The sequence below is a fragment of the Cannabis sativa genome, unplaced genomic scaffold (genome assembly GCF_029168945.1).
Source record: "Cannabis sativa cultivar Pink pepper isolate KNU-18-1 unplaced genomic scaffold, ASM2916894v1 Contig3, whole genome shotgun sequence".
NCBI classification, from domain to species: domain Eukaryota; kingdom Viridiplantae; phylum Streptophyta; class Magnoliopsida; order Rosales; family Cannabaceae; genus Cannabis; species Cannabis sativa.
The window spans coordinates 1332380-1358784 of NW_026870039.1; the positions used below are offsets into that span (position 1 = coordinate 1332380).

Here is a 26405-nt window from a genome sequence, read left to right on the forward strand (position 1 = left end):
AGTCATTTTGGTGCTGAGTTTTTGCCTAGAAAGTTAAATGTAGTAGCTCACACAGTAGCTAAGGGACTTGCCACTTCATTTGACACCGGTTATTATTAATCAATCCCATCAAATTGTCTTATTTAACAGAATGAGTAGTATGGTAACATGATATCAAACTAAATAAGGATAATTTTAATGCACGAAAGTGACCATATCATCACATATTATTACATAGATGAGATAGAAGAAGAAGAAGGCAATAAAAATGATGAAGTGAAGTGAGTTAGTCGAGCAAAGGACAGCTGAATCGGCTATCGACAAAGGAGAGTTTCTCAGCTCTTGTAACAGCATCTAAAGGAAGAGGTATGAAACTTCCAGATGGTCCATAAAAATGGGGGAAACTATTCGACTCATCCGCTTTCTCATATACCAATCCATCCCCAAGCTGCAACATTTCACATCCCCAATTCAAAAATCAAATCAACCAAACAAAAGATGATAGTGATGATAGATTATAGACCTTGTTGGCATCGATTTGGAGGAGGTACAGCTCATGGTTGGTGTTGAGGAAGAAATTTTGCAGAGTGGACTGTACCTGAATTTGAAGATTACAGGATTAGATTAATAATAATTAGTGAGAGAAGAGAAGAGAAGAGAAGAGGGTTTACCTGGTTATGATCGCTAAGGTGAATGAACCGAGAAGATTTATCAAGGTCTCCGCCGAAAGTAGAGCCATTTCTCTGCAACTCTTCCCATTCTTCTGCTATGCTGATCCGGTACACAAAGTTTTCCTCTCTTCCATTACCACCCATTTTCTTTCACCTTCAAATCAATTCGTTTGTGTTTTTTGTTTTTTTCTTCCTCAGACTTTATCTTGCATTTTATTTGTTTTTATTCTTCCCTTTTAAATTTTAAAATAAAATTAAAGGCCTGACTTTCAGATTCAATTTCTTTAACCTAATTTTTTTGTGTCCATTGCTAAATCGAGATTTTTGGCATGTCACGCGTAATAAGTCTTTTGGCATTGGCACGAGCTAAAAAATATACCGTACGATGTTGAAAATTAACACAGCAGTACAAAAAATATAAACTTAAACACGACACAGGCTGCACAACATAAATACAAATAAAGTAAATTAAAACCACAACCAACATGTTAAAAACTCCTATAATTTTGATGATTAATAATATATATATATATATTTATTAATAAATATTCAAATTCTAATTATTCTAATTAATTTTTTTTGTATAATTATTTATAAAGTATTGTTAAAAAAATGGAATGTTTTTAATAATAGACATTTTAGGGTATCATTTTACATTTTTACCTTAGAAAAGAAAATTAAATAAAAATCAAAATCAAAACTTTTTATTTTCAAAAATACAATCTGAACAACCAATCTGTGTGAAGCTTCTCCTTCTTCGTTACCTAGCCGAACCACACCCATCTCCATCTCCACAATTTTCATTCTCAACCCAGGTAATTCAGCTCCAACGATAATTGACCAACGTGGAAAAAATTGAGGATGTGATGAGTGCACATTTGTACACTCATTCTTAGTCATTATGATGGACTAGTATTTATTTTTGTATAGATTTAATGTATTTTCTCCAAGTGTGTAGGTTTGTGCTGAAAATGCATTTTGTGATGGTCTGAGATCTTTAAGCCTATTTTTGACAAGGGATATTGGCGGCTAAACCACCTGAACTTTAGGGTTTGTAACACTTAACCACAAAAACCGACTTTTTGGCGGCTAAACTACCTAAACCCTGGTTCCGTTTTGCTCTGCACACCTCCATCCAAAAATCACCATTAAGTGCCACGGTGGACTATCTACGTGTACACACTTGTACACGTGGTAAATTTTTAGTGGTCCACGTAATTTTAATTTTAAATATACTAAAAATAATTTAAAAATTAAAAAAACTTTTTCTTTTTCTTTCTCTTTCTCCTTCTCAACCTTCTTACGCATTTCTCTCCAAAAATGGCAGAAACTTCTCCTTCACTTCTTCAAATCGACGAAACATTCCGTCAAAACGACGTCGGAGCAACCTTCGTCGGCGATGATGACTTCGTCGACTCGAATTCAGTCGAGGATCAATTGGCGACCGTAGCGTTGGTGGATACCATTGAGGAATTTTCCTCGCCGCCTCCAAATCTGGAAAGTCAAGACGGCATTCGTTTTGCTTCGGCGAGCGAGGGAGACGATGAGGGCACTGAGAATGATGATGATGAGGAGGAGGATGAAGGAGGTGTGGCAGTTGGTGAGGGTTTTGTACGTGGTGTTGTTGTTTGGGGGAGAACTGTTTCAGAGATTGAGGTGGATGCGCCAGGAAGCCCTAGTAGTAGTGGGTATGCTGGTGAAAGAGGGAGTAGTGGTGCCAGTAGTGGTGAGGTTGAGATTGATGAAGTTGGAAATGATGAGATAAAGGATTTGAGGAATAATGATGCTGAGGGGGTTTTGGATTGGAAAGCCGAGAAAGAGAGAGAAAAAGAAAAAAGAAAAAAAAAGAGAAAAAAAAAGAAAGAAAAAAGATTTTTTTTTTTTAATTTTTATAATTTTTTTTTTAATTTTTAAATTATTTTTTAGTATATTTAAAATTAAAATTACGTGGACCACTAAAAAATTTTCACGTGTACAAGTGTGTACACGTGGACAGTTCAATGTGGCACTTAATGGTGATTTTTGGACGGAGGTGTGCAGAGCAAAAAGGAACCAGGATTTAGGTAGTTTAGCCGCCAAAAATTCAGTGTTTGGGGTTAAGTGTTACAAATCGTAAAGTTGAGGTAGTTTAGCCGCCAATATCCCTTTTGACAATGATTTCATCATTTTCTCGAAGAGCTTATGCAACCCAAAATGATAGAGATCGTTCCCAACTTTTCAAAACATGTTAAATTATCTCATTTGAAGTTCGGACACAAAAGTTATGCATGATTTATTGAGCAAGGTCGAAGTAGAAAAATTTGGTGTTGTGCGCTATAGCGCGGGGGGTAAGCGCTATAGCGCACGGTTGGAAAAAAAATATTTTTTACGGAAAAAAAAAATAATTTCAGCACATGAGTATTTCAGGATTGATCTATCTCTATTGGCCTATATAAAGAAGCATGTAAATCATATTGAGGAGGACTAGAGAGAGAGAAACAAGTAATTTTGAGATTAGAAAACACATTGAAGAGCAAGATAGAAGAGACTTCAAGCAATCATCATCAACTATCATATTAGAGTTCTTTTCTTCTTCTTCTTCTTTATTCTTTGCTTAGTTATTTAATTATGAACATGATTATTGTGGTTATTATGTTTGTATTTATGTACTAAACACTCATTCTAAAGTGTTGATGGAACTATTTTAGATTATGAATTTAAGTTTTTAGATTATTCTCATATTTGTTCTTGTTATTTCTTTATGCAATTTTGTGCTAACTATCATCTTCTTAATGCTTGATCACCATTAATTAGTATAGAGATTTGAGGTTTACACTTGAGAGAGGTAATCTAAAATCGGACTTAGAATTGCATGACATAGGAAAAGTGTGAGATTTAGAGATTTCACTAATTCTATGAGTTTCATTTAAAGAGAATCATATTGCTTTATGAGTGCTTATAAGATTAACATTGAATAGAGATATCGTGTTTGTTAATTTTAGTTAAATCTATCATCGCTCGAGAGAGGTTAATAGGTTACATTAGGATTCTTGAAACTACAAATTATAGGATAAATTGAGATAATCAACAAATTTAGATTCAAAGCTTGAAATAGGAAAATCAATCAGGTTTTTACTTTCTATTTGAAAAACGTTATTTGTCTATTTATTTTTTTATTTATCTTATTATTTGTTTCTTAATTATAATTTACTTTGTGTTGTCTAATTAAAATATAAAATTAAAAAGTATAATAGTTAGTAAAATTTAATAATCAATCCCTGTGGGTTCGATAACTTTTTTAGTATTAAAACTTTGCTATAACAACAATGTGTAACAATTTTTTTGCACTGTTGCTGGGGATTAAAAATTCTTAAATTATTGGTAATATTATTACTAAAAGTTTTTACTTTAAATTAGATTTTATTTTGTTTGTTGCTTTGTGGTTCAGTTTATGCGAAGAAATCGAAGTGCTACACCATTCACACCGCTGAATTCCGAGTTTAAAAGAACTTTGAAGCAGTTAAAAGAAAAAAAAATAAAAACACTAAATTTCACCATGGCAGCCAATAACAACAATGGCCCTAATAACAACCAACCAGCACTTGCTGCAGCTGATGCACAACCACAGGTTGTTCGTGATTATTGCTTACCTACAGTGAATGAAAATCTGACTGGTATTCCTAATCCAATCATCGCTGCTAATAATTTTGAGTTGAAGCCTACTTAATCAATATGGTGCAACAGAATCAGTTTGGTGGCTTGGCTACTGAAGATCCCAATATCCATCTAGCCATATTTTTGGAGGTATGTGCTACTGTGAAGATGAATGGTGTTACTGATGATGCCATAAGACTACGACTCTTTCTTATCTCTTTAAGGGATAGAGCACGAAGTTGGTTGCAATCTCTGCTGCCATGTTCTATTACTACATGGGATGAAATTGCCAAAGAGTTCATAGTGAAATTCTTTCCTCCATCAAAGTCTGCACAGTTGAAGAGTGAGATTGGGCAATTTAGACAGCTTGATTCGGAGCAACTTTATGAAGCATGGGAGTGATTCAAAGACTTATTACGTCGCTGCCCACAACATGGCTATGAAAGCTGGATGCAAGTTTCAATTTTCTGAAAATGGGTTGAATGGTCCAACTAGGACTATTATTGATGCTGCTGCTGGAGAGGCATTATTGTCTTAACCTGCAACTGAAGCCATTAATTTATTGGACGAGTTGGCCATAATAGATATAATTGGCCAAATGAAAGAAATACTCACAAAAATATGGCTAAGTTACATGAAGTAGATCCTATGACAAATATAGCAGCTCAAATTTCTGCTTTATCTAATCAAGTGGCTGCCTTAGTTGCTCAGAAAAATACATCAACTGTAGAAAATGTTGCTGTTGCATCTACATCACAAGAGCCTGAAAAAGAGTATGGAACAAGCACAGTATATGGCCAACAAACCTTATAATAACCAACTACTGGGGAAATCCAATGCCTAACTACTACCATTCGGGGTTGAGAAACCATGAGAATCTTTTTTTTTTTTATTTCGAATTCAACCATATATATTTTTTCCTTTAATTCTTTCTCTCTTTTTCAGATTTTTTTCTTCAGATAACCGACGAGAAAGTCATTTTTTTCTTTCTAGTGATGTCAAAAACAATTCATCACATAGCACTTTTCTCAATTTTTCACGTTTCACTAAGTTTCCATAACAACAGATTCCCCCAAACTAGCCAAGTACCTATGGTATAATTTAAGGTTTATCGGTGGTACATGCACTTATGAAAATAAGGTAAACTCAAAAGTGGTTAAAAATTTTCAAACATGTTAAGGCTCAAACTTGGGTAACCAGGGATACAACATAAGGGTCGGCTCGAAAGGCTCAATCGATCCAAAAACTACCTTAATCATATTCCAACTATGAAGTGTCAAGAATTTCGCCTCGAGATAATTTATTATGCAAGTTCTATTCCATTTATACAACAATCCACAACCCAAAGTATAATACAAATGATGTATTTTTTTTCAAATTATAGAACGTACACTCACACATTGTTCCACAAAAGCAACCTAATTAATCCATAGAGTTTACCAATTAAGCACACAGTTTCTATCTCAATTCATATCACAAATAACATTGGTAACTCAATTATTCAACTATCATCGGTTCAATTATTGTTATTATAAAAACATTAAATTTAACTAATAATACTAAACTAAAAATAGAAAAAAAAAAAAATAGTAAAAAGTTAAAGTCCCCTCCTCCAAACTTAGAATACACATTGTCCCCAATGTGTCATGCAAAACAAGGGAAGAGAGACTTACCTGCACCCCCATTAGAAGGGGTTTGGTAGTGGTGGTGGTGGTTGGTCATAGGAATAGAATCGGGGTGGGTTCGTCAAGTAATTAGGATCCTCAATCTTGATATTCATCTTGGTGATGAACAAATTCAGCTGCTGCACTTGGTTTTCATCAAATTAGAGAAATATCATTTCTCCTTTCTCTCTCTTAGTGTTCGGCCCTCTCAAACCAGAAGGAAAACCCAGCCATTTCTTTATTTTTTTCTGTGTTTTCAACCAAGGATTCAAGGAAGAATAATTAAGGTAAACCCTAGCTCCTTTCCTTTTAAGTTTATGTAGTTGTATTTTGGTTTTAAGAAGTGATTTTGGGTTATAGGGGCTGTTAGGGTTTGATGCTTGCTTAGTTCGAATTCTAGGGCTTGTTTGAGTTAATTTTAGTTCCTAGTTGCTGGTTTAGAGATTGATTGTAAGTCTTATGCAATTTTAAGCTTTGAGTTCAAAGCTTTGAGCTTTAATGGCAACTTGAGAATTATTGGTTTGTTCTGTGAAATACTGGCTGAAATTTATTGTTTATGCATTGAATAGGAGCTCTGGAAGGTTTCATTGCATTTGGAGGAGAATTGAGCAAGAAATGAATAGTTTTGGGAAACCTGGTGCAAACCGGCTAGCCGGTTTGCAGTGCCACAAAAACCGGCTAGCCGGTTTCAGCAGGGTTCCCCGGGCCTTTCATTTTCTCAATTTTTGCCATTTCGATGCCTCGGTTGGGTGTTTCCCCATTTCCAGAGTTAGAATAACCCATTAAGAGCATAGCAGAACCTAGGGTTTTGGTTTTGGGTTTCCCGGGATTAGGGTTTTAATCATGTAACTTACCCGGTTTCAAAATGTGATTAGGGCATCCATCTAGCACGAGATTTCCGTTCAGGTCGGCCAACACACTTGAATTCGGAAAACAGGTAAGAACTGAATATAATATGTGATGTGATTATCTGAATGTATGTATATGTGTTTGTATATGCATGCTTAAATTGTGATTTGCACTACCAACACTTGTAAGGATATGATACAGAGTGCATTGGTATAGTGAGTGTTGTTGTTGTGAGTACGATACAGAGATACCAACACGGGTACGAAAAAGTGTTAAGGTGTGTGGTATATCACTCAGTGGTACTCAGGGTACGGAGTAAACCCTACCAACACTCGTACAGTGAGGTACGTTGTGTATGTGGTATAGTGGTTGTACCCTAGTTTTGAACGTTCATACTCATTTGTTAAGCTCTGTAAATAGGTGTATGGGCGCCTATTTACAGGTCGGAAATTATATGATATGTTATATGCATTTCTTACTGAGTTTGTCGACTCACAGTTCTGCTTCCATGTGTAGGTAAAGGAAGGGTGAAGGCTGAACAGGAGTGAACCTGATCTCAGATGGGATTGTACATGTCAAAGCAGCGCGACCTGGAGTGTTCGGTCTCGGGACATCTGGGGATTGTATTTTGATAGTCGCTGTGCGACCTGTACTAAATGTGTGTTTTGAAATGTTAATTTTATAAAGTTTGAAAACGGGATCCCGGCACTTGTAAATATTTTATTATATTATAAAGTTTAATATTTAACATAAAAGTTTTAATTTGACACGTTTTTCAAGAAAATTCTTTGATTAGCAAAGATTGCACTATAATTGAAAAAGCACTGTAGCGTGCCTTAGCATTAGGGCGTTACAAGAGTATTGTGGCACCCTATATGTCTCACACAAATCAGTAATAGCATCAGCTAAACCAAGTCCACCTCTAGAAGCTCCTTGTATCATTATGTCAAAGCTGTGCCTAATGATGTCCCCCACATTTAGATTAAATCCTTTCATAATGGCATAGACATATTTCATCCTATCCATTTGAGCATCAGAAAAATGTTTGTTTGGGACCAACCTGCCACTCACAAAATACAACCAGGCACGAGCCACCTGGCTCAACTCACATCGGTACAACTAGTACAGTTTCCCATCATACTCATGAAACCTTAAGCCCAGGAAGCCAATAGTCTCAACCATATCAACATAGATAAACTTCTCCTCCTCCTCGATCATTCGTAGGTGTTGCTCTTCATGAGTAAAGGTGGGTAGTGAATATACAACATGAAGTGCTTGTTGTCCTCAAAAGTGAGTGTTTTAATATTTATACTCGCAAGTGCACGAATCGTTTCGGAATATAATGTTTATGTAAGTGCAAGGTCGAACCCATGGGAGTTGACTAACATCAAAAGAAACTATTTCAAACAAAATAAGAATATTCTAACCTAGCTCCAAATATTTGATGAGATTTTGGTTTTGCAAAATAAAATAAAAGACAAGTAACTAAAATACTTAAGATTAAAGATGAGTGAGTATGAAAATGATTTTCAAATAAGATGTGTAAAATAAGATTATTAAGATATTAGAATCCACAAAATGCAAGTTCAATAGTATTTATAAGTATATTGATTTCCAAGTTCATATATATATATATATAGTTGAAATAAATCACACTATATTTTTCAAAATATATTTTTCTTTTAAGTACAAGTTATTTTCAAAAATGTAGGATTTTTCTTCACTTATAAAAGGTATAATTTCTAAGCATTAAATGTGTTACAATTTAATGAAACTACACAAAATCAAAGAAACTATGTTTAGGCAAAATATAACACTTATATTCTAAGAATTAGATGTAAACAATTTAATGAAAGACATTTAATCAAAGAGTATTATATTTTTGCATAATGAAGAACTAAGTGGAAATATGCTTTAACAATCAAGAATACATGATATTGAAGATGAAAAAGACATATTTTTGATAGAAAAATCCATGAACTTTATAGCACAAATGGGAAATCAACATACAAACATAAACACTATCTAGTTACATTTTGCTTCATCATTATCTTAATAATCTTGAAAAAAGATTAGAAGCTCATAACTAGATAAAAATTACAAAACATAAACATACTTGACATGCTCTTCAAAATGTAAAAATGGTAGAAAGAAAATGGTAAAAATGAAGAGTGTGGAATGGAGAAGTGTTTTGGGTTGAAGAGGTGTTTAGGGGGGTGAAGAGATGTCCTTGAAATTGTCTTCCAACACCATATTTATAGGCAAAATTTGAGGATTAAATTAATCAAAATAAAATAAATAAAATGATTAATTTAATTAGTGTTGAGAAGAGAATGGATAAATAGAGTATGTGTAAGAGTATTGGAAAAAATAAATGTTTGTTTGGATGGAAAAATAGTGAAAAAGATAGGGTAAAATAAAATGGGAATGTTTATTTAGGTGAAATAAATTAGGAAGATAAAATGGATATTTAGGTGTAAAGTGTGGGAGAAAATTATGGATTTTTTTTTTTTTGATTTTGTTTGTAATTTTCGGATGAGAAATAAACAAATATTAGCATTTTTTTTCTTCTTTTTTGTTTTCTGCTCAGCAGTGCCACTTGGCGCAGCTTGATTGGAAGGAGGCTGACGGATAGCTCACGTGGCGCGAGCTGGTTGGAGGCTGGTTGCACGCGTGGCGGAAGGAGAGGGCTGGCAGCTGCTCGTGGGCCCCGCGTGGAAGAAAAGCAGCAGGAGGAGATTGCTCTCACTCTCTCTTGTCTGGGGTGCATCTCACTCGCCACCTGGGTCGTTAGATCTGTAGGCGGACGACTCTGATTGAGTCAAGGAGCTGACCGAGAGTGGGCTTCTTCTTGGGCTGATTTGATTTTGCTTTTAAAATTGCATTTTGACCCCAATTTCTTCACATGTTCTTCAAATTAATCCATACTTTATCCACCAAATACACCTAAAAATTCATAAAATTAATGAGAAAACTAAAATAAAATTAATATTAAATACCACATAACATATTATAATAAAATAATTATAAAAACACACAAAAACATATAAAATTACTATAAAACTAATGAATTCAAGAACAATTAAAAACTCACTAATTAAATTAAAAACTTAAGAACTAAACCAATTTTAGTTTAAAAAAAATGTGAAAATAACTCTAATTCCTAAAGTTATCAGTGCTCTAGTTGTCTGGAACATCAATACTCCTCACCTTAACTATCTCATTCATTCTTTTGGGTCAATTAGCAAAAAATTCTAGGGCTAAGGTTCGGTTCACTCTCTCCTTAACATGAACAAATTGCACCCATCCTCTCCTATGGACTTGTAGCCTAATTTCTTCAAATAGTGGGTGACTAGGCATCGTAGTATCACCACAATCAATACCTCTACCATCAATAAATGCCATATTCTTCAATTCTAGATAGCGGTCTTGGGCCTCAGCACTAACAAACCTTGTCCGATCTACATTTGACCTTCTCGAAACCCTTGGCGGGTTGGATGATGAAGCACCCTCTTGATCAACTCTTCACCTCTTAAGATCCATTCTCACTCAAACCACAATTCACTCAAAAAAAATTTCCAGCACCTCCCCATAATTTTTACTTCCAGATGAATACCCAATTAATATTCAATAGTATTAACACACACAAACAATATTCACCACAACATTATCTAAGATAAACACTATACACACACACACACACACACCAATTCTTGCAATAATCTAAAAAATCCACAATTATTTCAAAAATATTGAAGAATAATCATGAAAAATACTCACATTGATGAGAGAAACCTTTACACAACCTCCGATGATGAATGCCTTTGAAAATCTTGAGGTTGAAGATAATGAATAGTGGATTTTTGAAATTGGGTGTAAATCAGGGATTTTAGGTATGATTTGGAAGGGAAGAGATGGGTTGATGAGGGGAATAGTGTTATTGGTTAAGGGTGAAGGATTGAAAAATAGATGAAAAAAAATTGGATTTGTGAGATGAGATTGATGATTTTTGATGAGGATGATGACGAACTCGGCAGGGAATACGAAATAGGGTTAGAAGGTGGTTAGGGTTGAATAAGAAGGTGAAATGGTGTTTAAGCCCAAACTTTCCCTTTTAATCTCGTTTAGGCCATCTCGTCGCGTCGATCATTAGGCACAACCTCTCGACACCTTAACCTAAGAGGTAAAATAGAGGTACTAAGTTCGCTAAATATAACACATGAAGATATTCGCCCTAAGGAGAGCACATGTGACACAACTTGTTAATTGTTGGGCTTTGTGCCCTAAATAAAATCCATTTCAATTTAATTAGATTTACTAATTCATAAAGATCAGAAATTGCTTTTATGTTGCATGGTTCACATGATTTATTTCATGATTATGTTTAATGTATAAATTCTATTAAGTCCAAAAGATATATAAATCTGTATATATTTGTTCATGATTATAGTATCGTCAGCACAGTGGAATATAATCATGATTATACGTTTAAAATTTTAATTCTGATGATTTATCAGTTCACTAGATTTAGACTGGCATGATAATCAGCGATAAGGTATACTTACACCTTGGATAAGTGTTATGTCCTTTCTAGGATATTGGCAAAGTTTACCAGTATCAGATGTATGGAGTATACATTGGAAGGGACCGATATTGATCTTGGATAAGATATCATAAACTTACCGTTACATCTTTCTAAGTCAATATCAATGGTTGATCTTAGGTCTATGGATCTTAATCCTAATATTGTTAGGTTCAACTTAGTTTGTATTATTTATGTTCTTAGAGTTGTTCGTGGAAGCTAACTTTTGGTTCTGGTAAATACTTACATCTTGGGAACGTGGTAGCTCAATTGAGTTGGAGCGCTGATCATAGATATCGAATCTACAGCTTCTATAATTATTTAGAAGTGAAACGATGATTTCCTTCGAGTTTGGCTGAATAGAGATAAATGATTGAGATCTCATTTCAGCAATTATATTAGTTTACTGAAATATCATTTATAGGTAGCTAAGTGTTTTAAGGAAAAAATACATTGAAGGGTAGAACGGGAAATATGTCCCTATTCATTGTAGATAATCTATAGAGGATCTTTAACTATTAGGATTGTAACAATAGATAATAATAACGTATCTATATCATGGTACATATAGAGCCTTCTATAAAACTGAGGGTGCTATTCAATTCCAAATCTATAGTGGCGCAAGGCAGAATTAATAAGTTAGGGAATGTACTTGGTGAATTCTAGATCTGCTTATTGAAAGCTCGGTTATATAGGCCCATGGTCCCCTCACTAGTTGAGATAATACTGCTTGAAGACTCAGTCAATTTATTTTAATTAATCAATTATAATTCTAAAATTAGACTATGTTTTATTTATGAATTTTCACTAAGTAAGGGCTTAATTGTGAAGAAAAGAGGTTTTGGGGTCAATTTGTTAATTAAGAGACTTTGCATGGTCTAATTAATAAATTACATAAATGACAATTTTATTTAGTAATTAATTATAATTAGTAAATAAATAATTTTGGCATGTATAGGATTGAATTGGAAAATATGGTATTATTGAAAAGAAGAATAAGTGGTTGAAATAAAGTGACAAAAATCTAACTAGAAATTGGTCATTTGAATAGTACGACCATGATGTTATTTTTGCCCAATATTTTATTCTTTTTCAATCTATATAATTCAACCCTAAGCCCTAGTTGAAACACTATAAAAGGAACATGATGCTCTTATCTCATCCACTTGATATATTTGTCAACTAATGCCAAACTTGACTATTCAACCAACCTAGATGAGAGAGTTCCTTGTTCTTCCATATTCGAACCCTTAGTGATGAGTGTCGTGCCCACACATAGCAAGTCAAGTACTCAATCATAGTGAGTAAGACGGTGGTAACCAAACCCGAAGGAGAGAAAAAGATCAAGGTTCAAATCTTGTAATGCACTGCTACAAAAAGGAATCAAGGGCTAGAGATCTTAAACGGAAGGAGTCATTATATCCGCTGCAATCAATGTAAGGTTTTCTTAAATCCTTATGTCTTTATTTCATTGTTTTAGTGAATTCATATATAGGATGTTAATTCAACATACTTGTTAGTAAATCTAGATCCTGGTAAAATATTCCCAACATTAACGATGAATATAATGAAGATAACACACGGATCACAACAACAAGAAATCTAAAATCATAGTGTGTGAACAAAGAAAACAAAGAGAAAAGGAATGAACACAATACCTCGTGAAGCAGAAGAGGTCACTGTAAAGTACTAAGCTACACCAAAGCAAGCAAGACACTTGCCACACAAGGCAAAATGGAGGCTTCAAAATGCGACCTCGTGTACGAGAGAAAACCTCGTTGTACACCATGGACAAGCGCGAAGGTCATTCAAAAAAAATGATACAAAATATTAAGGAAATGGAAGTTGAAAAATGACCTTGTGAAGAATGAAACTTAAGACCTCCTAGACAAAGTGAAAGGAATTTGCAACAATGCCAAAATGGTTTGGTGAAGTGAAAATCAAGCAAGGGAGGCTCTCTATGTATACTAGAAACATCCTCAAAAAATGTGAAGAGGATAAGGTTCACATTTTAACAAGGAAAAACACCAATTCATTCAGTCAAAAAGAACACTTAAAAGAATTCTTGTAGACTGGGGTCAAGTCTTAACCCCAAAAATTGACACTTATACTTTTTGGGATGTATTCAAGCACCACAAAGACAGAACCAAGACGATCCACAAACATGGGTTGAAAAGGTGGAATCTAGAAACATAGTCGTGCGAGCTGGTTCATGCATGTTGCATGTTGGACGCTATACAAGAAGAAGGGAAAGATGTTGGGCGTAAGAGAGAGAGAGAGAGAGAGAGAGAGAGAGAGAGAGAGAGAGAGAGAGAGAGAGAGAGAGAGAGAGAGAGAGAGAGAGAGAGAGAGAGAGAGAGAGAGAGAGAGAGAGAGAGAGAGAGAGAGAGAGAGAGAGAGAGAGAGAGTGCAAGTGAGATATGGGATGTGCGAGAGAGGTGAAGGGAGAAAAGGTGGCGAGAAGGAGGAGATTGAAGGAAAAATTATCCTAATTGTTGGAGAGAAGAAGGATAAGAAAGGATTCAAAGGATAAGGTATGCTCACGGAAGGGTACGAAACAGATTACGGCCACGCCTTCAGCATGACCTGGTGGCAGGAGGGTACAAGTAGTGGAGGTACTTTGTCTATAGCCCCTGACGTCTCGACAATAGGTACTTTGTAACCACCACCCCTGCAACTCAGGACCACTTGACACCCGACAATGGTACAAGGCGCAAGACCACATCCTGTACCTACAACTCACATTAATATAAGGCCAGCTTGTCCCTTGAGGGCCACAAGTGTATCTCAAGACATTAGAGCCTATAAATGCCCCATTCTCTGATGTGAGAGGGTTGAAAAATCAATCTTGTAATCACATACTTTGAAGCAATACCAAACCATTTTTCTCTCTATTCTGAATACCCATTGTAGTTTGAATTTACACTTTATCTCTAAATTTTTAATTCAGGCTTTGATTTCTGGCCAAAAGTTGGTTGACAAGTTTCTACCGTCAACAACAACCATAAATAACTTCCCAAAACTAAACTTAAACTACTCAAATCCTAACAGAACAGAATTTTTCGAATCAAAACTCAAACCCAAACTTTAAGTCTTAAAATCAAAGAAGTAAAAGAACTAGGATTTACCTTAAATCTTTGCTAACAACTTGCTTCTAAATCATTGAAGAACTACAATTTTAATTGGGTGAAATTAGGTCTAAAATGGTAGGTTGTTCTTAGGGTTTCCAAACCTAGAGGAAGTGAGGAGAGAGAGAATGATATTGATTTTATACAGTTATCTCCTTAATTTTTTGTTTTATTCTACTTGGTTATTCAACATAACACTTATCCCAATCTAGAAATTCCACTAAAACAGCTAATATCAATCTTAGGATAAAAAAGACCAATTTTTTTTTTTTTTTTACTTCCCTCTTAAGTAACCTTAATGTCTAGGGTAAAATGGTCAAAACTTGCCTCGCTAATTCTTAAATACTCTACCGTAACACTGTGACACTAATAGCCATATTGACGTATTCCACTGTTACCAGGCATAAAATATGAAAAATATCATAATTTATATATAACATGCATAACACACATAAAGCTCAATAAAATCTCCATAATTGAGAAATTATTTCTCAAAGACCTATTTCTGACAATAGATCTCATTTTTGTACTAATATACATATAATCATAAATATTAATTTAATCACTATTAAGCCGTTAATTATATGCTAACTTTTATGTGCAATTATGCAGTTATTACCGTGTTATTTAATACAAATGATTCATATTAGCTCATATTATAATATTTACAAAGGATTCGACATTGGGGGACCTTGACTCGACCCCGTACCCATGACCTGGATTTGGGACCCAGACTCGAACTCGGACCCCAGATCCCGGACCTAACCCTGACTCCGACCCCGAACCCAGTCCCGACTCCAACCCCAAATCTCGACCTCAACCTCGACCCCTAAACTCGATCTCAGACCCGAATCCAGACCTAGACCCAAACTATAGCCTCGAACCTGATCCCAAACCTAGATTCGACCCTTGAATCAGGACTCAAACCCGAGACCCTAAGCTCGGATCCCATCCCTGACCTAGCCCCAAATTCCAACCTCGTGTCTTTAAGGAACGAGGTTGGGGTGATGATCGAGTTAATGATAAAGATAATATAATTTTACACAAATAAAATATTATATTAAATAACACTAATATAATATAATACAATCTAATACGATGTGGTCACTTATTTACCCAAATGTAAATAAATACTTAAACAAAAAATGAATGAAAAAAGAAGAAGAACATTAATCAATATTTTTTTGCTAAGAAACATTAATCAATATTAATAATGTGTTTGTAGATATCCTGTTCGTAAAAAGAACACCACTTTTCTCTTCCCCAACAGTTATGTCATGTCTACTTCCAGAAAAAAAAACAACAGTCAATGACTACAATCTCGAAGATGGAGGCTATTTTTCTTTATGACAGCGTTACTAACGGTCGTTAAGAAAAGCTAAGTGGTAAAATAAAGGAGAGAAACGGCGTTATGTTGTCTATAAATAGAATAAAAGAGAATAATTGTATTCTCTCTCGCTCGAAGGACAGCTCCTTTTCTTCTTCGTTTAGAGAGAGAAAATCAAGGACCTCAGAGAACGCTCTCCATTGCCACAAACCTCTCTCTTTTTTCTCTCTTCTCAGGTAAGTACTCTCTCTCTCTCATTCGATTTGCTAAGATTTCGATTGTTCTCAACTATCGATCTCTAGAAATTGAAGTTGCTGTAAGTGCGATCTGATTACAAGAGCATCTGATGGCCTTGCAATTGCTCCGATCTACATTTAGATCTTCAATATTTCTGATTTATTAGTCATTTAGGATTTACATAATACTGATTCCGATGCAATATGTGCTTATTTGGTTGCTTGATTTTAGATTCAGCGATCGTTTTTTTCTTCATGATTTTGATTCTTCGTATATGTATTGGTTCTGGTTCATTTCGATCCATTCCTGTTCTAATTCACATTTGACGATAGAATTTACGAATCATTGGGAAGAAAAGGAAAGTCTTTGGTAGATTTGATGATCGTATAGAATATAGACCCCATTTGTGACCTTCTTGGAAAGTGAGATAATTACAGCATTAAATGTGTTGGATATTTGGATTTCAGAATGGGGCTGTCTTTCACCAAGCTCTTCAGCCGGCTTTTTGCCAAGAAAGAGATGCGTATACTTATGGTGGGTCTCGATGCGGCTGGTAAGACTACTATTTTATACAAGCTCAAGCTCGGGGAGATTGTCACCACCATTCCAACTATTGGTATATTCTTTGTCTTTTATACTAATCTACTGACTTTTGTTAATTCTTTATTCTGCATTTATTTCTATGTCTACGAATTGGGATAGGGTCTTGTTAATGATTTTTTTCCTTTTACAAAATAGACTTGCCATAGGATAATTCAGTCTTCACTATTTCAATTTGTGGTGTCCTAATTTGAGTAGGCATTAATCCGTATTCTCCTAAACTATTGCCAATTAAAATTGCTTGAGAAGTGGAAACAAAATGCTCTTCAACTCTTATCATATTTGTTCTTCACAAATCTACGTTTTTATTATTTTCCTTTTGGTAATTGCAACTGATTCTGGTCTATTTGGTTAGGATTTAACGTGGAGACCGTGGAATACAAGAACATTAGCTTTACCGTCTGGGATGTTGGGGGCCAAGATAAGGTTTGTCACTAGATCTAATTAATACAGACATTAGTTTGATTCTGCTATAGTAACCTTGATAATTGTAAATAGATCCTTTTGTTGTTATTATTTTCTTTTCAATTTTGTTATATCCCTGATTCAGAAGTTATTTTGCTTAAATGTTATGTGGATAATCTATGTCCGCCCATTAGAATATCAAAGGAGAGACTGGTGCCTGTTGCTAGTTGAAAAAACATAATTTCATTTTCTTTGTGAGCGTACTTCTAAACATACAGAATGAGTCTGAATAATTTAGAAAATATATGATATTTTCAGATCCGACCCTTGTGGAGACATTATTTCCAGAACACACAGGGTCTAATCTTTGTTGTTGATAGCAATGACCGAGACCGTGTAGTTGAAGCCAGGGATGAGTTGCACAGAATGTTGAATGAGGTATTATGCCACTTCTGAATATTTTAACCTTTTTGGTTCCTAAATGAAAACATAGTTACTTACCTGAAGAAATATTGATAGGATGAGCTCAGGGATGCAGTGCTGCTAGTATTTGCAAACAAACAAGATCTTCCTAATGCTATGAATGCAGCTGAGATAACTGATAAGCTCGGTCTCCATTCACTTCGTCAACGTCATTGGTAAAAAACTGATTATAGCTAACTATATCTTTCTCCCTCTCTCTGGTGGGTATGACTAACCACGGAAGAATATATTATAGGTATATCCAGAGCACATGTGCAACCTCAGGTGAAGGGTTGTATGAGGGACTTGACTGGCTTTCAAACAACATTGCCAACAAGGTTCTCTTCCTACTTAATTTTGTTGTTCTTTTCTGGTTCCTATTTGTTAAAGTTGTTGCTTTATCGTTTATTTTCCTCTAATTTATTGTTGTTTAAATGTATTTGCAGGCGTAGATGGTGGGCGGCTTCATTCGCAATTTTTTGTTGGCTGAAGTACAAGAAAAGATTATGATACATTTTGTTGTGTTTGTTATTGTTCTAGATTTGGTATGTTGTTAAAGTGCCTTCGTTGTACGGTGTTTATGCTTTCTCTTGCAAACGCTGACTTTTTGTTACTAAATAGTGTTCCATAATAATTCATATTTCCTCTTTGAAAGATTTCTTTGGATATATTTTACCCGGTTGGTGTTGTTATCATATAATCTAGTTTGAAGAAACTCAACCCATTCACATCGTGGCCTCCTTTGTACCAGCAATGTTTGCATATCAGAATTCAAAGAAATGAGGTCAATGTAAATGTAAAACTGTGGTCGAGGGTTGAGTAAAATATGAACCGCCCAAATGTGCTCAGCTCTGACTAGTTTTGAAGGTTATTTGGCTTGTTTGCTGTAAAGCTTCACAACGGCAATGGTGAAGGTAAGAGCAAGAAGAAAGTTATTGAAATGCCAAAAGAAAGCCAAAAACTAACCAATCAGTTAACTAACTTATAACTACTAACTAATCGGTTAAGGTGGTTTGTGTTTTAGATATTGGAATTTGTCCGTAGTTAGAGGTTTAGTAAGAGCATTTGCAACTTGATCCAATGAAGGTATATATCGAACATATAGTTGTCTTGTTAGAATTTGTTCCTTCAAAGTGAAGATCAATCTCAATGTACTTGCTACATGCATGGAACACAGGATTAGCAACTAGAGATGTAACACTTCGATTATCAACCCAAAGGACAATAAGTTGAATGAAGCGAACTTAAAGCTTAAATCAAAGAGAAGTGTTCTATTTTATTTCTGCAGCAGCATTAGCCAAGGCTCGAATTTCACTCTCTGTGCTGGAACGAGTAACAACCTGTCGCTTTTTTGCAGACTATGAGATAATATTGCTTCCCATAAACATGACATAGCTGCCAGTTGATCTTTGATCATTTATACAACTGGCCCAATCAACATCACTATAGTCCTATAAATAAAGAAAATCTGATGGATGCAACTACAAACCATTAGCCAAAGTACCTTTAAGATATTGAAGTAATTGTTTGCAAGCCACCCAATACTTTATTGTGGGAACATGAATAAATTGCCTGAATTTATTTATGATGAAGGCAACATCTGGTTGCGTTAAGTTAAGATATTGTAAAGCACATAAAGTGCTTCGATACAAGGTAACATCTTCGAAGGGTTCCCCATCTATGAGACTTAGTTTAGCTGTGGAGCTAGTTGGAGTAGAGAAATTCTTTGCTTCTTCTATGTGTAGTCTTGTAAGAAGATAAGTACTTGCTTTGACTTAAGTACATACCTTTGGCATATTTGAAAGTTTCCACACTGAGAAAATAGTAAAACTGATCCCAGATCTTTCAAAGAAAATTCGGTCTAGGTTAGATATGAGTTGAGAGATGAGAGAAGAATTTGGTCACGTGATGAGAATATCATCAACATAGACCAATAGGTAAGCCAGAGAGTTACCTATCTCATGAATGAATAGAGAATTGTCACATTTAGATGCTTTTGAAACCTCAATGAAACAAATTGGTTTTACGCTTTTCATTCCAGGCTCTAGGGAGCTTGTTTTAACCCATACAAGGCCTTGTGAAGAAGATATACATGATTGAGTTTGTTAGGATCAACAAATCCTTGAGGTTGATGCTTGTAAATAGTCCCTTTAAGGTTTCCATGAAGAAAGACATTGCTGGCATCTATTTGTTTCACATGCCATTGAGATGAAACAATTATGTCGAGGACAACCCGAAGTGTAGTTGGTTTGACAACATGACTAAAAGTGTCCTCATAATCTATTCCTGGGGTTCGGAGAAAACCTTTGGCTACCAATCATGACTTGAACTTGTCTAATGTACCATCAACACTCAATTTTACTCTGTGAACTCATTTATTGTCAATTACATTCATAGAACGGTCATAAGGAACATGAGTCCAGGTGCCTTGCTTTGTTAAAGTATCAAACTCAACTTTCATAGCTGTACCATTGAGGGCTCTTAAGAGTAGCTATTATTGATCTTGGTTCAATGGGAAAAAGAGATTCTAGAAGAGGGTGTTTAGTTTCTAAGTAAGCCTTGGGTTTAGTAATGCCACTCTAAGACTTAGTTCTCATAGAATGAACCTTGGAAGGCAGTGTAGCAATACTGTTGAGTGAATTAGGCAAATTTGATGAAGATACTTCCTTCTCAAGTATAGGTAAGGGTGGTGGGAGAGAGGGTTCTGTGTGAAATTGGATGATATAGCATCAAGGTTAGGTGAGGTGTTTGTAGGGTTAAGATAATCGATTTGGTTAATTTTTGGTTGCTTGGTTTGAGATGATGGAGTAAGGGTTGTTTCAGGTATAATATATGTTGGGAGTTGTGGTTGATTGTCTGGAGTTATGATGACAGGTAAGTTTGGCTCAGTTGGGATTGTATTAGGTATTATTGGTGGTTGCTGTAAAGGCTCTGGTGAGGGATTAGTAGGGACCATGAAGTGTTGGTGGGAACACAATAGTCTCAGATTTTACACTAGAAGAGACAACAACAGATATTGCAGTACTACAGTTGGACAAGGTTCAATGTGGAAAGTAGTTACAGGAAAGAAGGAAGAGGGGAAGGAATGTACCTGAGGTGCATCTTGAGATGTAGAAGTTGTAGGTAGCTTAGCTGGGAAGTGCTCTTCATTGAAGATAACATTCATAACAATGTAAAACTTACAAATAGAGACATTGTTGTGACCTGAAGTCAAGTTTATGCTTGTTGTATGGCCTTAAGTTGGGAAAATATGCACACCCAAATGATTTTAGAATAGTATAATCTTGTTTCTTGTGAAATAAGACTTAATAAGGGGATAGAAAGTTTAGCACTTTGGTAGGTAATCTATTGATTATAAACACTACACAACTGAAGGCATGCCACCGATATTGAAGATTTAAGCCAGCTTGAGCGAAGAGAGTTCATTGATGTGTCTATGTTTTCTCTCTATCCTTCCATTTTGTTCATGGATATGAGTAGGGGTGTTCATCCAATCCAATCCGCACTATTTTACTCAGAGTGCACCCGATCTGCACTAAGTGCGGATTTTATTTTTTGGATCCAATCTAATCCGCACTATAGCTCAAATCCAATCAAATCCAATCCGCAAAAAGTGCGGATTGGATCAGTTATTTTGGATTGGTTACTTTTTAATATTAAATTATTTAAAATTTATGAAAAAAATATTTTTTTTCACATAACTAGCAACAAAATTAAATAAATTATTATTATTTTATATCTCCAACAACAAATTAAAATTAATAAAATAATAAATTCAAAGGAAGAAAAATTGTATGTATAAGAAAATGTTTAATTTTGTTTACATTGTATGTAGAAAAAAAAATTATATATAAGAATAGAATATACAAGTGATTTATTAAGTTTTGAAATATAATTGTATTATATGTATTATGTTGGGTTTTGTGTCCTAAATAAAATACATTTCAATATAATTAAATTTACTAATTAATAAAGATGAGAAATTATTTTATGTTGCATGGTTCACATGATTTATTTCATGATTATATTTAATGTATAAATTCTATTAAGTCCAGAACATATATAAATATGCATATATTTGTTCATGATTATAATGTCGTCAGCACAGTGAAATATAATCATGATTATATGTTCAAAAGTTTAATTCTCATAATTTGTCAGTTCAATGGATTTAGACTGACATGATAATCAGCGATAAGGTATACTTACACCTTGGATAAGTGTTATGTCCTTTCCAGGGTATTGGCAAAGTTTACCAGTATCGGATGTATGGAGTATACATTGGAAGGGACCGATATTGATCTTGGATAAGATATCATAAACTTACTATTATATCTTTCTAAGTCAACATCAATGGTTGATCTTAGGTCTATGGATCTTAATCCTGATATGGTTAGGTTCAACTTAGTTGTATTATTTATGTTCTTAGAGTTGTTCGTGGAAGCTAACTTTTGGTTCTGGTGGATACTTACATCTTAGGAACATTGTAGTTCAATTGAGTGGGAGCGTTGATCATAGATATGGAATCTATAGCTTCTATAGGTATTTAGAAGTGAAACGATGATTTCCTTCAAGCTTGACTGAATAGAGATAAATGATTGAGATCTCATTTCAGTAATTATATTAGTTTACTGAAAGATCATTTATAGGTAGCTAAGTATTTTAAGGATAAAATACATTGAATGGTAGAACGGTAAATTTGTCCCTATTCAGTGTAGATTATCTATAGAGGATCCTTGACTATTAGGATTGTAACAATGGATAATCATAACGTATCTATATCGTGGTACATATAGAGCGTTCTATAAAACTGAGAGTGTATTCAATTCCAAATCTATAGTGGCGCAAGGTGGAATTAATAAGTTGAGAATTTACTTTGTGAATTCTATATCTACTTATTGAAAGCTCGGTTATATAGGTCATTGGTCCCCTCACTTGTTGAGATAATACTACTTGTAAACTCAGTTAATTGATTTTAATTAATCAATTATAATTGTAAAATTAGACTATGTCTTATTTATGAATTTTCACTAAGCAAGGGCTTAATTGTGAAGATAAGAGGTTTTGGGATCAATTTATTAATTAAGAGACTTTGTATGGTCTAATTAATAAATTACATAAATGACAATTTTATTTAGTAATTAATTATAATTATTAAATAAATAGTTTTGGCACTGGAAAATATAGTTTTATTGAAAAGAAGAATAAGTGGTTGAAAAAAGTTGTAAAATTATAATTAGAAAGTGGTCCTCTTCATGTACGACCATTAAGTTATTTTTTGCCCAATATTTTATTCTTTTAATTTTAATCCATATAATTCAACCCTAAACCCTAGTTGAAACATTATAAAATGAACACGATACTCTCACTCATCCACTTGATGCCTTCAACCAAATCAAACCTAGTTTTCTATGTCAGACAACTAGTAAGATGAGAGAGTTCCTTCCTTAGTGATTCAAACCTCCTTCATTGTTCTTCACCTATTCGAACCCATAGTGAATGAGTGTCGTGCCCACACATAGCAAATCAAGTACTCAATCATAGTGAGTAAGACGGTGGTAACCAAACCTGAAGGAGAGAAAGAGATCCAAGTTCAGATCTTGATTATGCTCTGCGACAGAAAGGAATCAAGGGCTAGAGATCTTGAACGGAAGGAGTCATTATATTCCGCTGCAATCAATGTAAGGTTTTCTTAAATCCTTATGTGTTTATTTTCATTGTTTTAGAGAATTCATATTTAGGATGTTAATTCAACATACTTGTTAGTAAATCTAGATCCTGGTAAAATATTCCCAACATATTAGATTTACTGGTGGCTGGTGCAGATTGGGACAAAAGTGGACGCTCACCCTAGAGGGATTGCTTACGGGTGCCCCAAAGTGCGACAGTGCTAGTGTTAAGGCAAGGTTCTGGTTGTATCCTGGAGAAGCGGAGAACTGTATTCCGCTTGTTTGGGGAGCGGCAGGAGGTGGAGCTCTTGGAAGTTGTGCTCCTGGTGTACATTCTGACACTCACGTCGGGTAATACCCTCCATAAGTCACTACCGTGGCTTCTTCCAGATTAATGTATTTCTAGACTCTCTTTTCAAAGTCCTGGAAGCTAGCTGCTCCTTCCTGCTGCAACTCGTTCCAAAAAGGGGTTCCTGTACGGATCCCAGCTTGAAGCAGGGCCAGTTATTATCCGTCGTCCACCTTCTTGGTTTTCGAGGCCTCCTCCTTGAATCTCTTTATGATGTTTTCTAGGGTTTGCGCGGGTAGTTGTTTTATATTGGTTAGGGCACTGACCTAAAGGTTGATCTTTCGTGCCGCCACAAACTGTCGCCAGAAACTCACTTGCAACTTGTTCCAACAGTCCACCGATCCTGGCTCCAGTTTCTTGAACCATTCTTTGGGAGACCCGCTCAATGTCAGTGGAAAGCATAGACACTTTGCATCATTACTAACCCTCATGACGGTCATTACCCTGTTGAATCGGGACAGATGGTCAATGGGGTCTGAGTCTCCTGTGTAGGTCGCTATTTCGGGCATTTTGAAAATTTTGGGGAGTTTTGCCTCTAGGATGTTCTGGGCGCAAGGTTCCCAATCTTCGCAATTAGAATCTGAGTCATCCCCCTTTTGTCTCCGGGAGACTCTAGCAATGTCTTTACGGAGGATCGCCAACTCGGCTAAGATTCCCTCATTCAAGGCGTCCCCTGACACCTGCTTTTTCTTTTCAAGGTGGTTTCTCAAGTCACCATGTTTTTCGTTAATTTTTTTGTCTTAAATCAACTGGGGGTGCCTTCGACCTTTCCTCCCCCTTTCCATGGGCTCTTGGTGCATAGACACGCTCTTTCGGTCCTTTCGGTTCTAAGGGCCAAGACTTTCTCGAGGGAGCTTACCCCTCTGCAGACATTTACCTTTCAGGAAATCAGAGTAGACCTTTTATGGATCCTGGGCCTTTTTGTTTCTCCCAGGGATTGAAGTGGGATTTTTCCTCGGAAGGATACCGTATAGGACTTGGCTCCCTAGTTTTGGGCCTTTGGGTGCTTGGCGAGGACTCTTCTTGTGTTTCTTCTAGTCCTGCAGGCACGACTTTGGGATGCACGTAAATTCCAGCTGTCTCCATGGCCTTTTGCATGACAACCATTATTTCTTACATCCTTCTATTTTGTTCTTTTTGGGCAGCCAGTTCGGCATCATGATCAACCGCTTTTTTCCTTAGGACCAGTAACTCAGTGTAGCTACCGTCGTCATAAGCATCGTACCCTTCGAGATTTTCTTTGTACTCCTCTTCGTTCGACTCGTCTCGTTCCTCAGAGCCCACATTTACTCGCGAGGCCGCCTCTTCACCATCTGGGTTCTGAGGATCCTGGGGGAACGAGGTTAGCGTGTGTGGTTCCGAGTTTCCACCATTGTAGCTTAGATTCTTGATTGTCACTTTTCGAACAACACTTCATACAGCTCTCAATGAAAGCACCAAAATATTGACTGAGATTTTCGACAACCAATTAAATGTGATAATAATAAGAACTTTGGCATAATTAATGCAGATGATTTTTACATGGTTCAGGCATTAAGGAGCCGTAGTCCACGAGTCTGTTATTAATGAGAATATTTCCTTACAGAGAATGTTCTTTGTGTGTTTTTCTCTCTCCTTTCTTCTGATCCCCTTCCTCATTTTCTCAGAGGTATTTATAGAGATTGGTGGGAATAGTCGAAAAGGGATAACCTGTCTTTGAGAGCTAGCTATGGATAAGCATAAGTTCCCAAAAGATACAAAATAGGGCATGCATTACCTACATAGTAGGCATCATAGAGGTTAGGTGAGATTAGCCTTCATCCTTCCTTGATTGATGTGATTCTTCATAATGGAGCCGTTGCCAACTCCTTTGAATATCGTGTAATCGCCCTAAATTAGGCTTACGATGTCTGACACGTCCTCTTATGGGCGTTCCCAGACGCTTTTCCCATGCTGCATTAAATGCGAGGTGACTGTTCAAGTAGATCCTTCTCGTCCCGGAGGTGCCTTCCTATATCTTAACTCCTGGAGGAGAAGGCGTGCATTTTGCACTTGTCTGGGAGCTAACGCCATGAACCATACTTGTTGCCTCTTCCATACGACTTTTAACTTATCTCCAGGTGGGATGTCTTCTTTGTCCACATGTCATACATAGGAGCGGCCACGTATATTGGGAATAAATCGAGGCAACAATATACTATTTAAATTATACAAATCTTAATTAATTGCGTTAACAATAATTTTACAATAATAAATACAAATTAATATAATTATTGTATGATAATTAATTCAATGTAAATTTCTTAATATGTAATTAATGGAAAATTTCTCAAAATTTATTAATTTAGACAATAAATCACTTAAATTTAGTAATTAATATTTTAATACATAATTATAACAATTAACATAATTATTGCATGCATGAATAAATCATGTAATAAATTACCAAATTAATTTTTTTTTCACTTTTAATTTATACTAAATAACATATAAATTCTAAATATATGTATTAAATAAAAAATAAAAAAATTAAATAAATGCAAATTATTGACTAAATTAACACAAATAAAAAAATTAATTAATATTTTAAATATTTAAAATTGTATATATATAAAAAATCGGAACGTGGTTTTGTTAAAGGAAAAGTTGCTGTATTAAACAAGAAAATAACATATCGTTTGGGGCTGTCTCCTTCCTTCAACCGGGTCAATTTGACTCGTTTTCTACATGCAGGTCATTTGGACTCGACCCCAAACCTGGTCGGAACTCTCGATTCTGACGACCAAATCTGCCCAAATCAATTCTAAATGAATGTATATACAAAAATTATAGCATTCATTTAGATTTTATACATCAAAAATACATTAAAAT

The 26405-nt window shown here is 35.3% G+C and overlaps 2 protein-coding genes and 1 non-coding gene across 3 annotated transcripts; 1 reads left to right on the forward strand and 2 right to left on the reverse strand.

The window, feature by feature from the left end:
- Positions 1-95: 95 nt before the first annotated feature.
- LOC115704657 (uncharacterized) lies at positions 96-962 on the reverse strand. The gene is made up of 3 exons (XM_030631861.2): positions 651-962; positions 503-577; positions 96-427 (listed from the first exon to the last, which is right to left on the reverse strand). The coding sequence occupies exons 1-3, from the start codon at positions 792-794 to the stop codon at positions 266-268; spliced, it is 381 nt and encodes a 126-aa protein (XP_030487721.2). The 5' UTR covers positions 795-962; the 3' UTR covers positions 96-265.
- A 3654-nt stretch (positions 963-4616) lies between these two features.
- Positions 4617-4723, reverse strand: LOC133033321 (small nucleolar RNA R71). Its single transcript, XR_009685577.1, has one exon. It is a non-coding gene; the product is annotated as a small nucleolar RNA R71 (small nucleolar RNA).
- An 11125-nt stretch (positions 4724-15848) lies between these two features.
- Positions 15849-18193, forward strand: LOC133033190 (ADP-ribosylation factor-like). Its single transcript, XM_061107824.1, has 7 exons — positions 15849-16069; positions 16538-16686; positions 17026-17096; positions 17394-17513; positions 17595-17713; positions 17794-17875; positions 17984-18193. The coding sequence occupies exons 1-7, from the start codon at positions 15918-15920 to the stop codon at positions 17987-17989; spliced, it is 699 nt and encodes a 232-aa protein (XP_060963807.1). The 5' UTR covers positions 15849-15917; the 3' UTR covers positions 17990-18193.
- The last annotated feature ends 8212 nt before the right edge of the window (positions 18194-26405 follow it).

Coding starts and splice junctions, on each gene's coding strand:
- LOC115704657 (XM_030631861.2), bottom strand. CDS start 794: ATGGGTGGTAATGGAAGAGAGGAAAACTTTGTGTACCGGATCAGCATA. Junction 578..650: donor ACCTTAGCGATCATAACCAG/GTAAACCCTCTT, acceptor CTTCAAATTCAG/GTACAGTCCACTCTGCAAAA. Junction 428..502: donor TCCAAATCGATGCCAACAAG/GTCTATAATCTA, acceptor GAAATGTTGCAG/CTTGGGGATGGATTGGTATA.
- LOC133033190 (XM_061107824.1), top strand. CDS start 15,918: ATGTTGTCTATAAATAGAATAAAAGAGAATAATTGTATTCTCTCTCGC. Junction 17,097..17,393: donor ATGTTGGGGGCCAAGATAAG/GTTTGTCACTAG, acceptor TGATATTTTCAG/ATCCGACCCTTGTGGAGACA. Junction 17,514..17,594: donor TGCACAGAATGTTGAATGAG/GTATTATGCCAC, acceptor AAATATTGATAG/GATGAGCTCAGGGATGCAGT.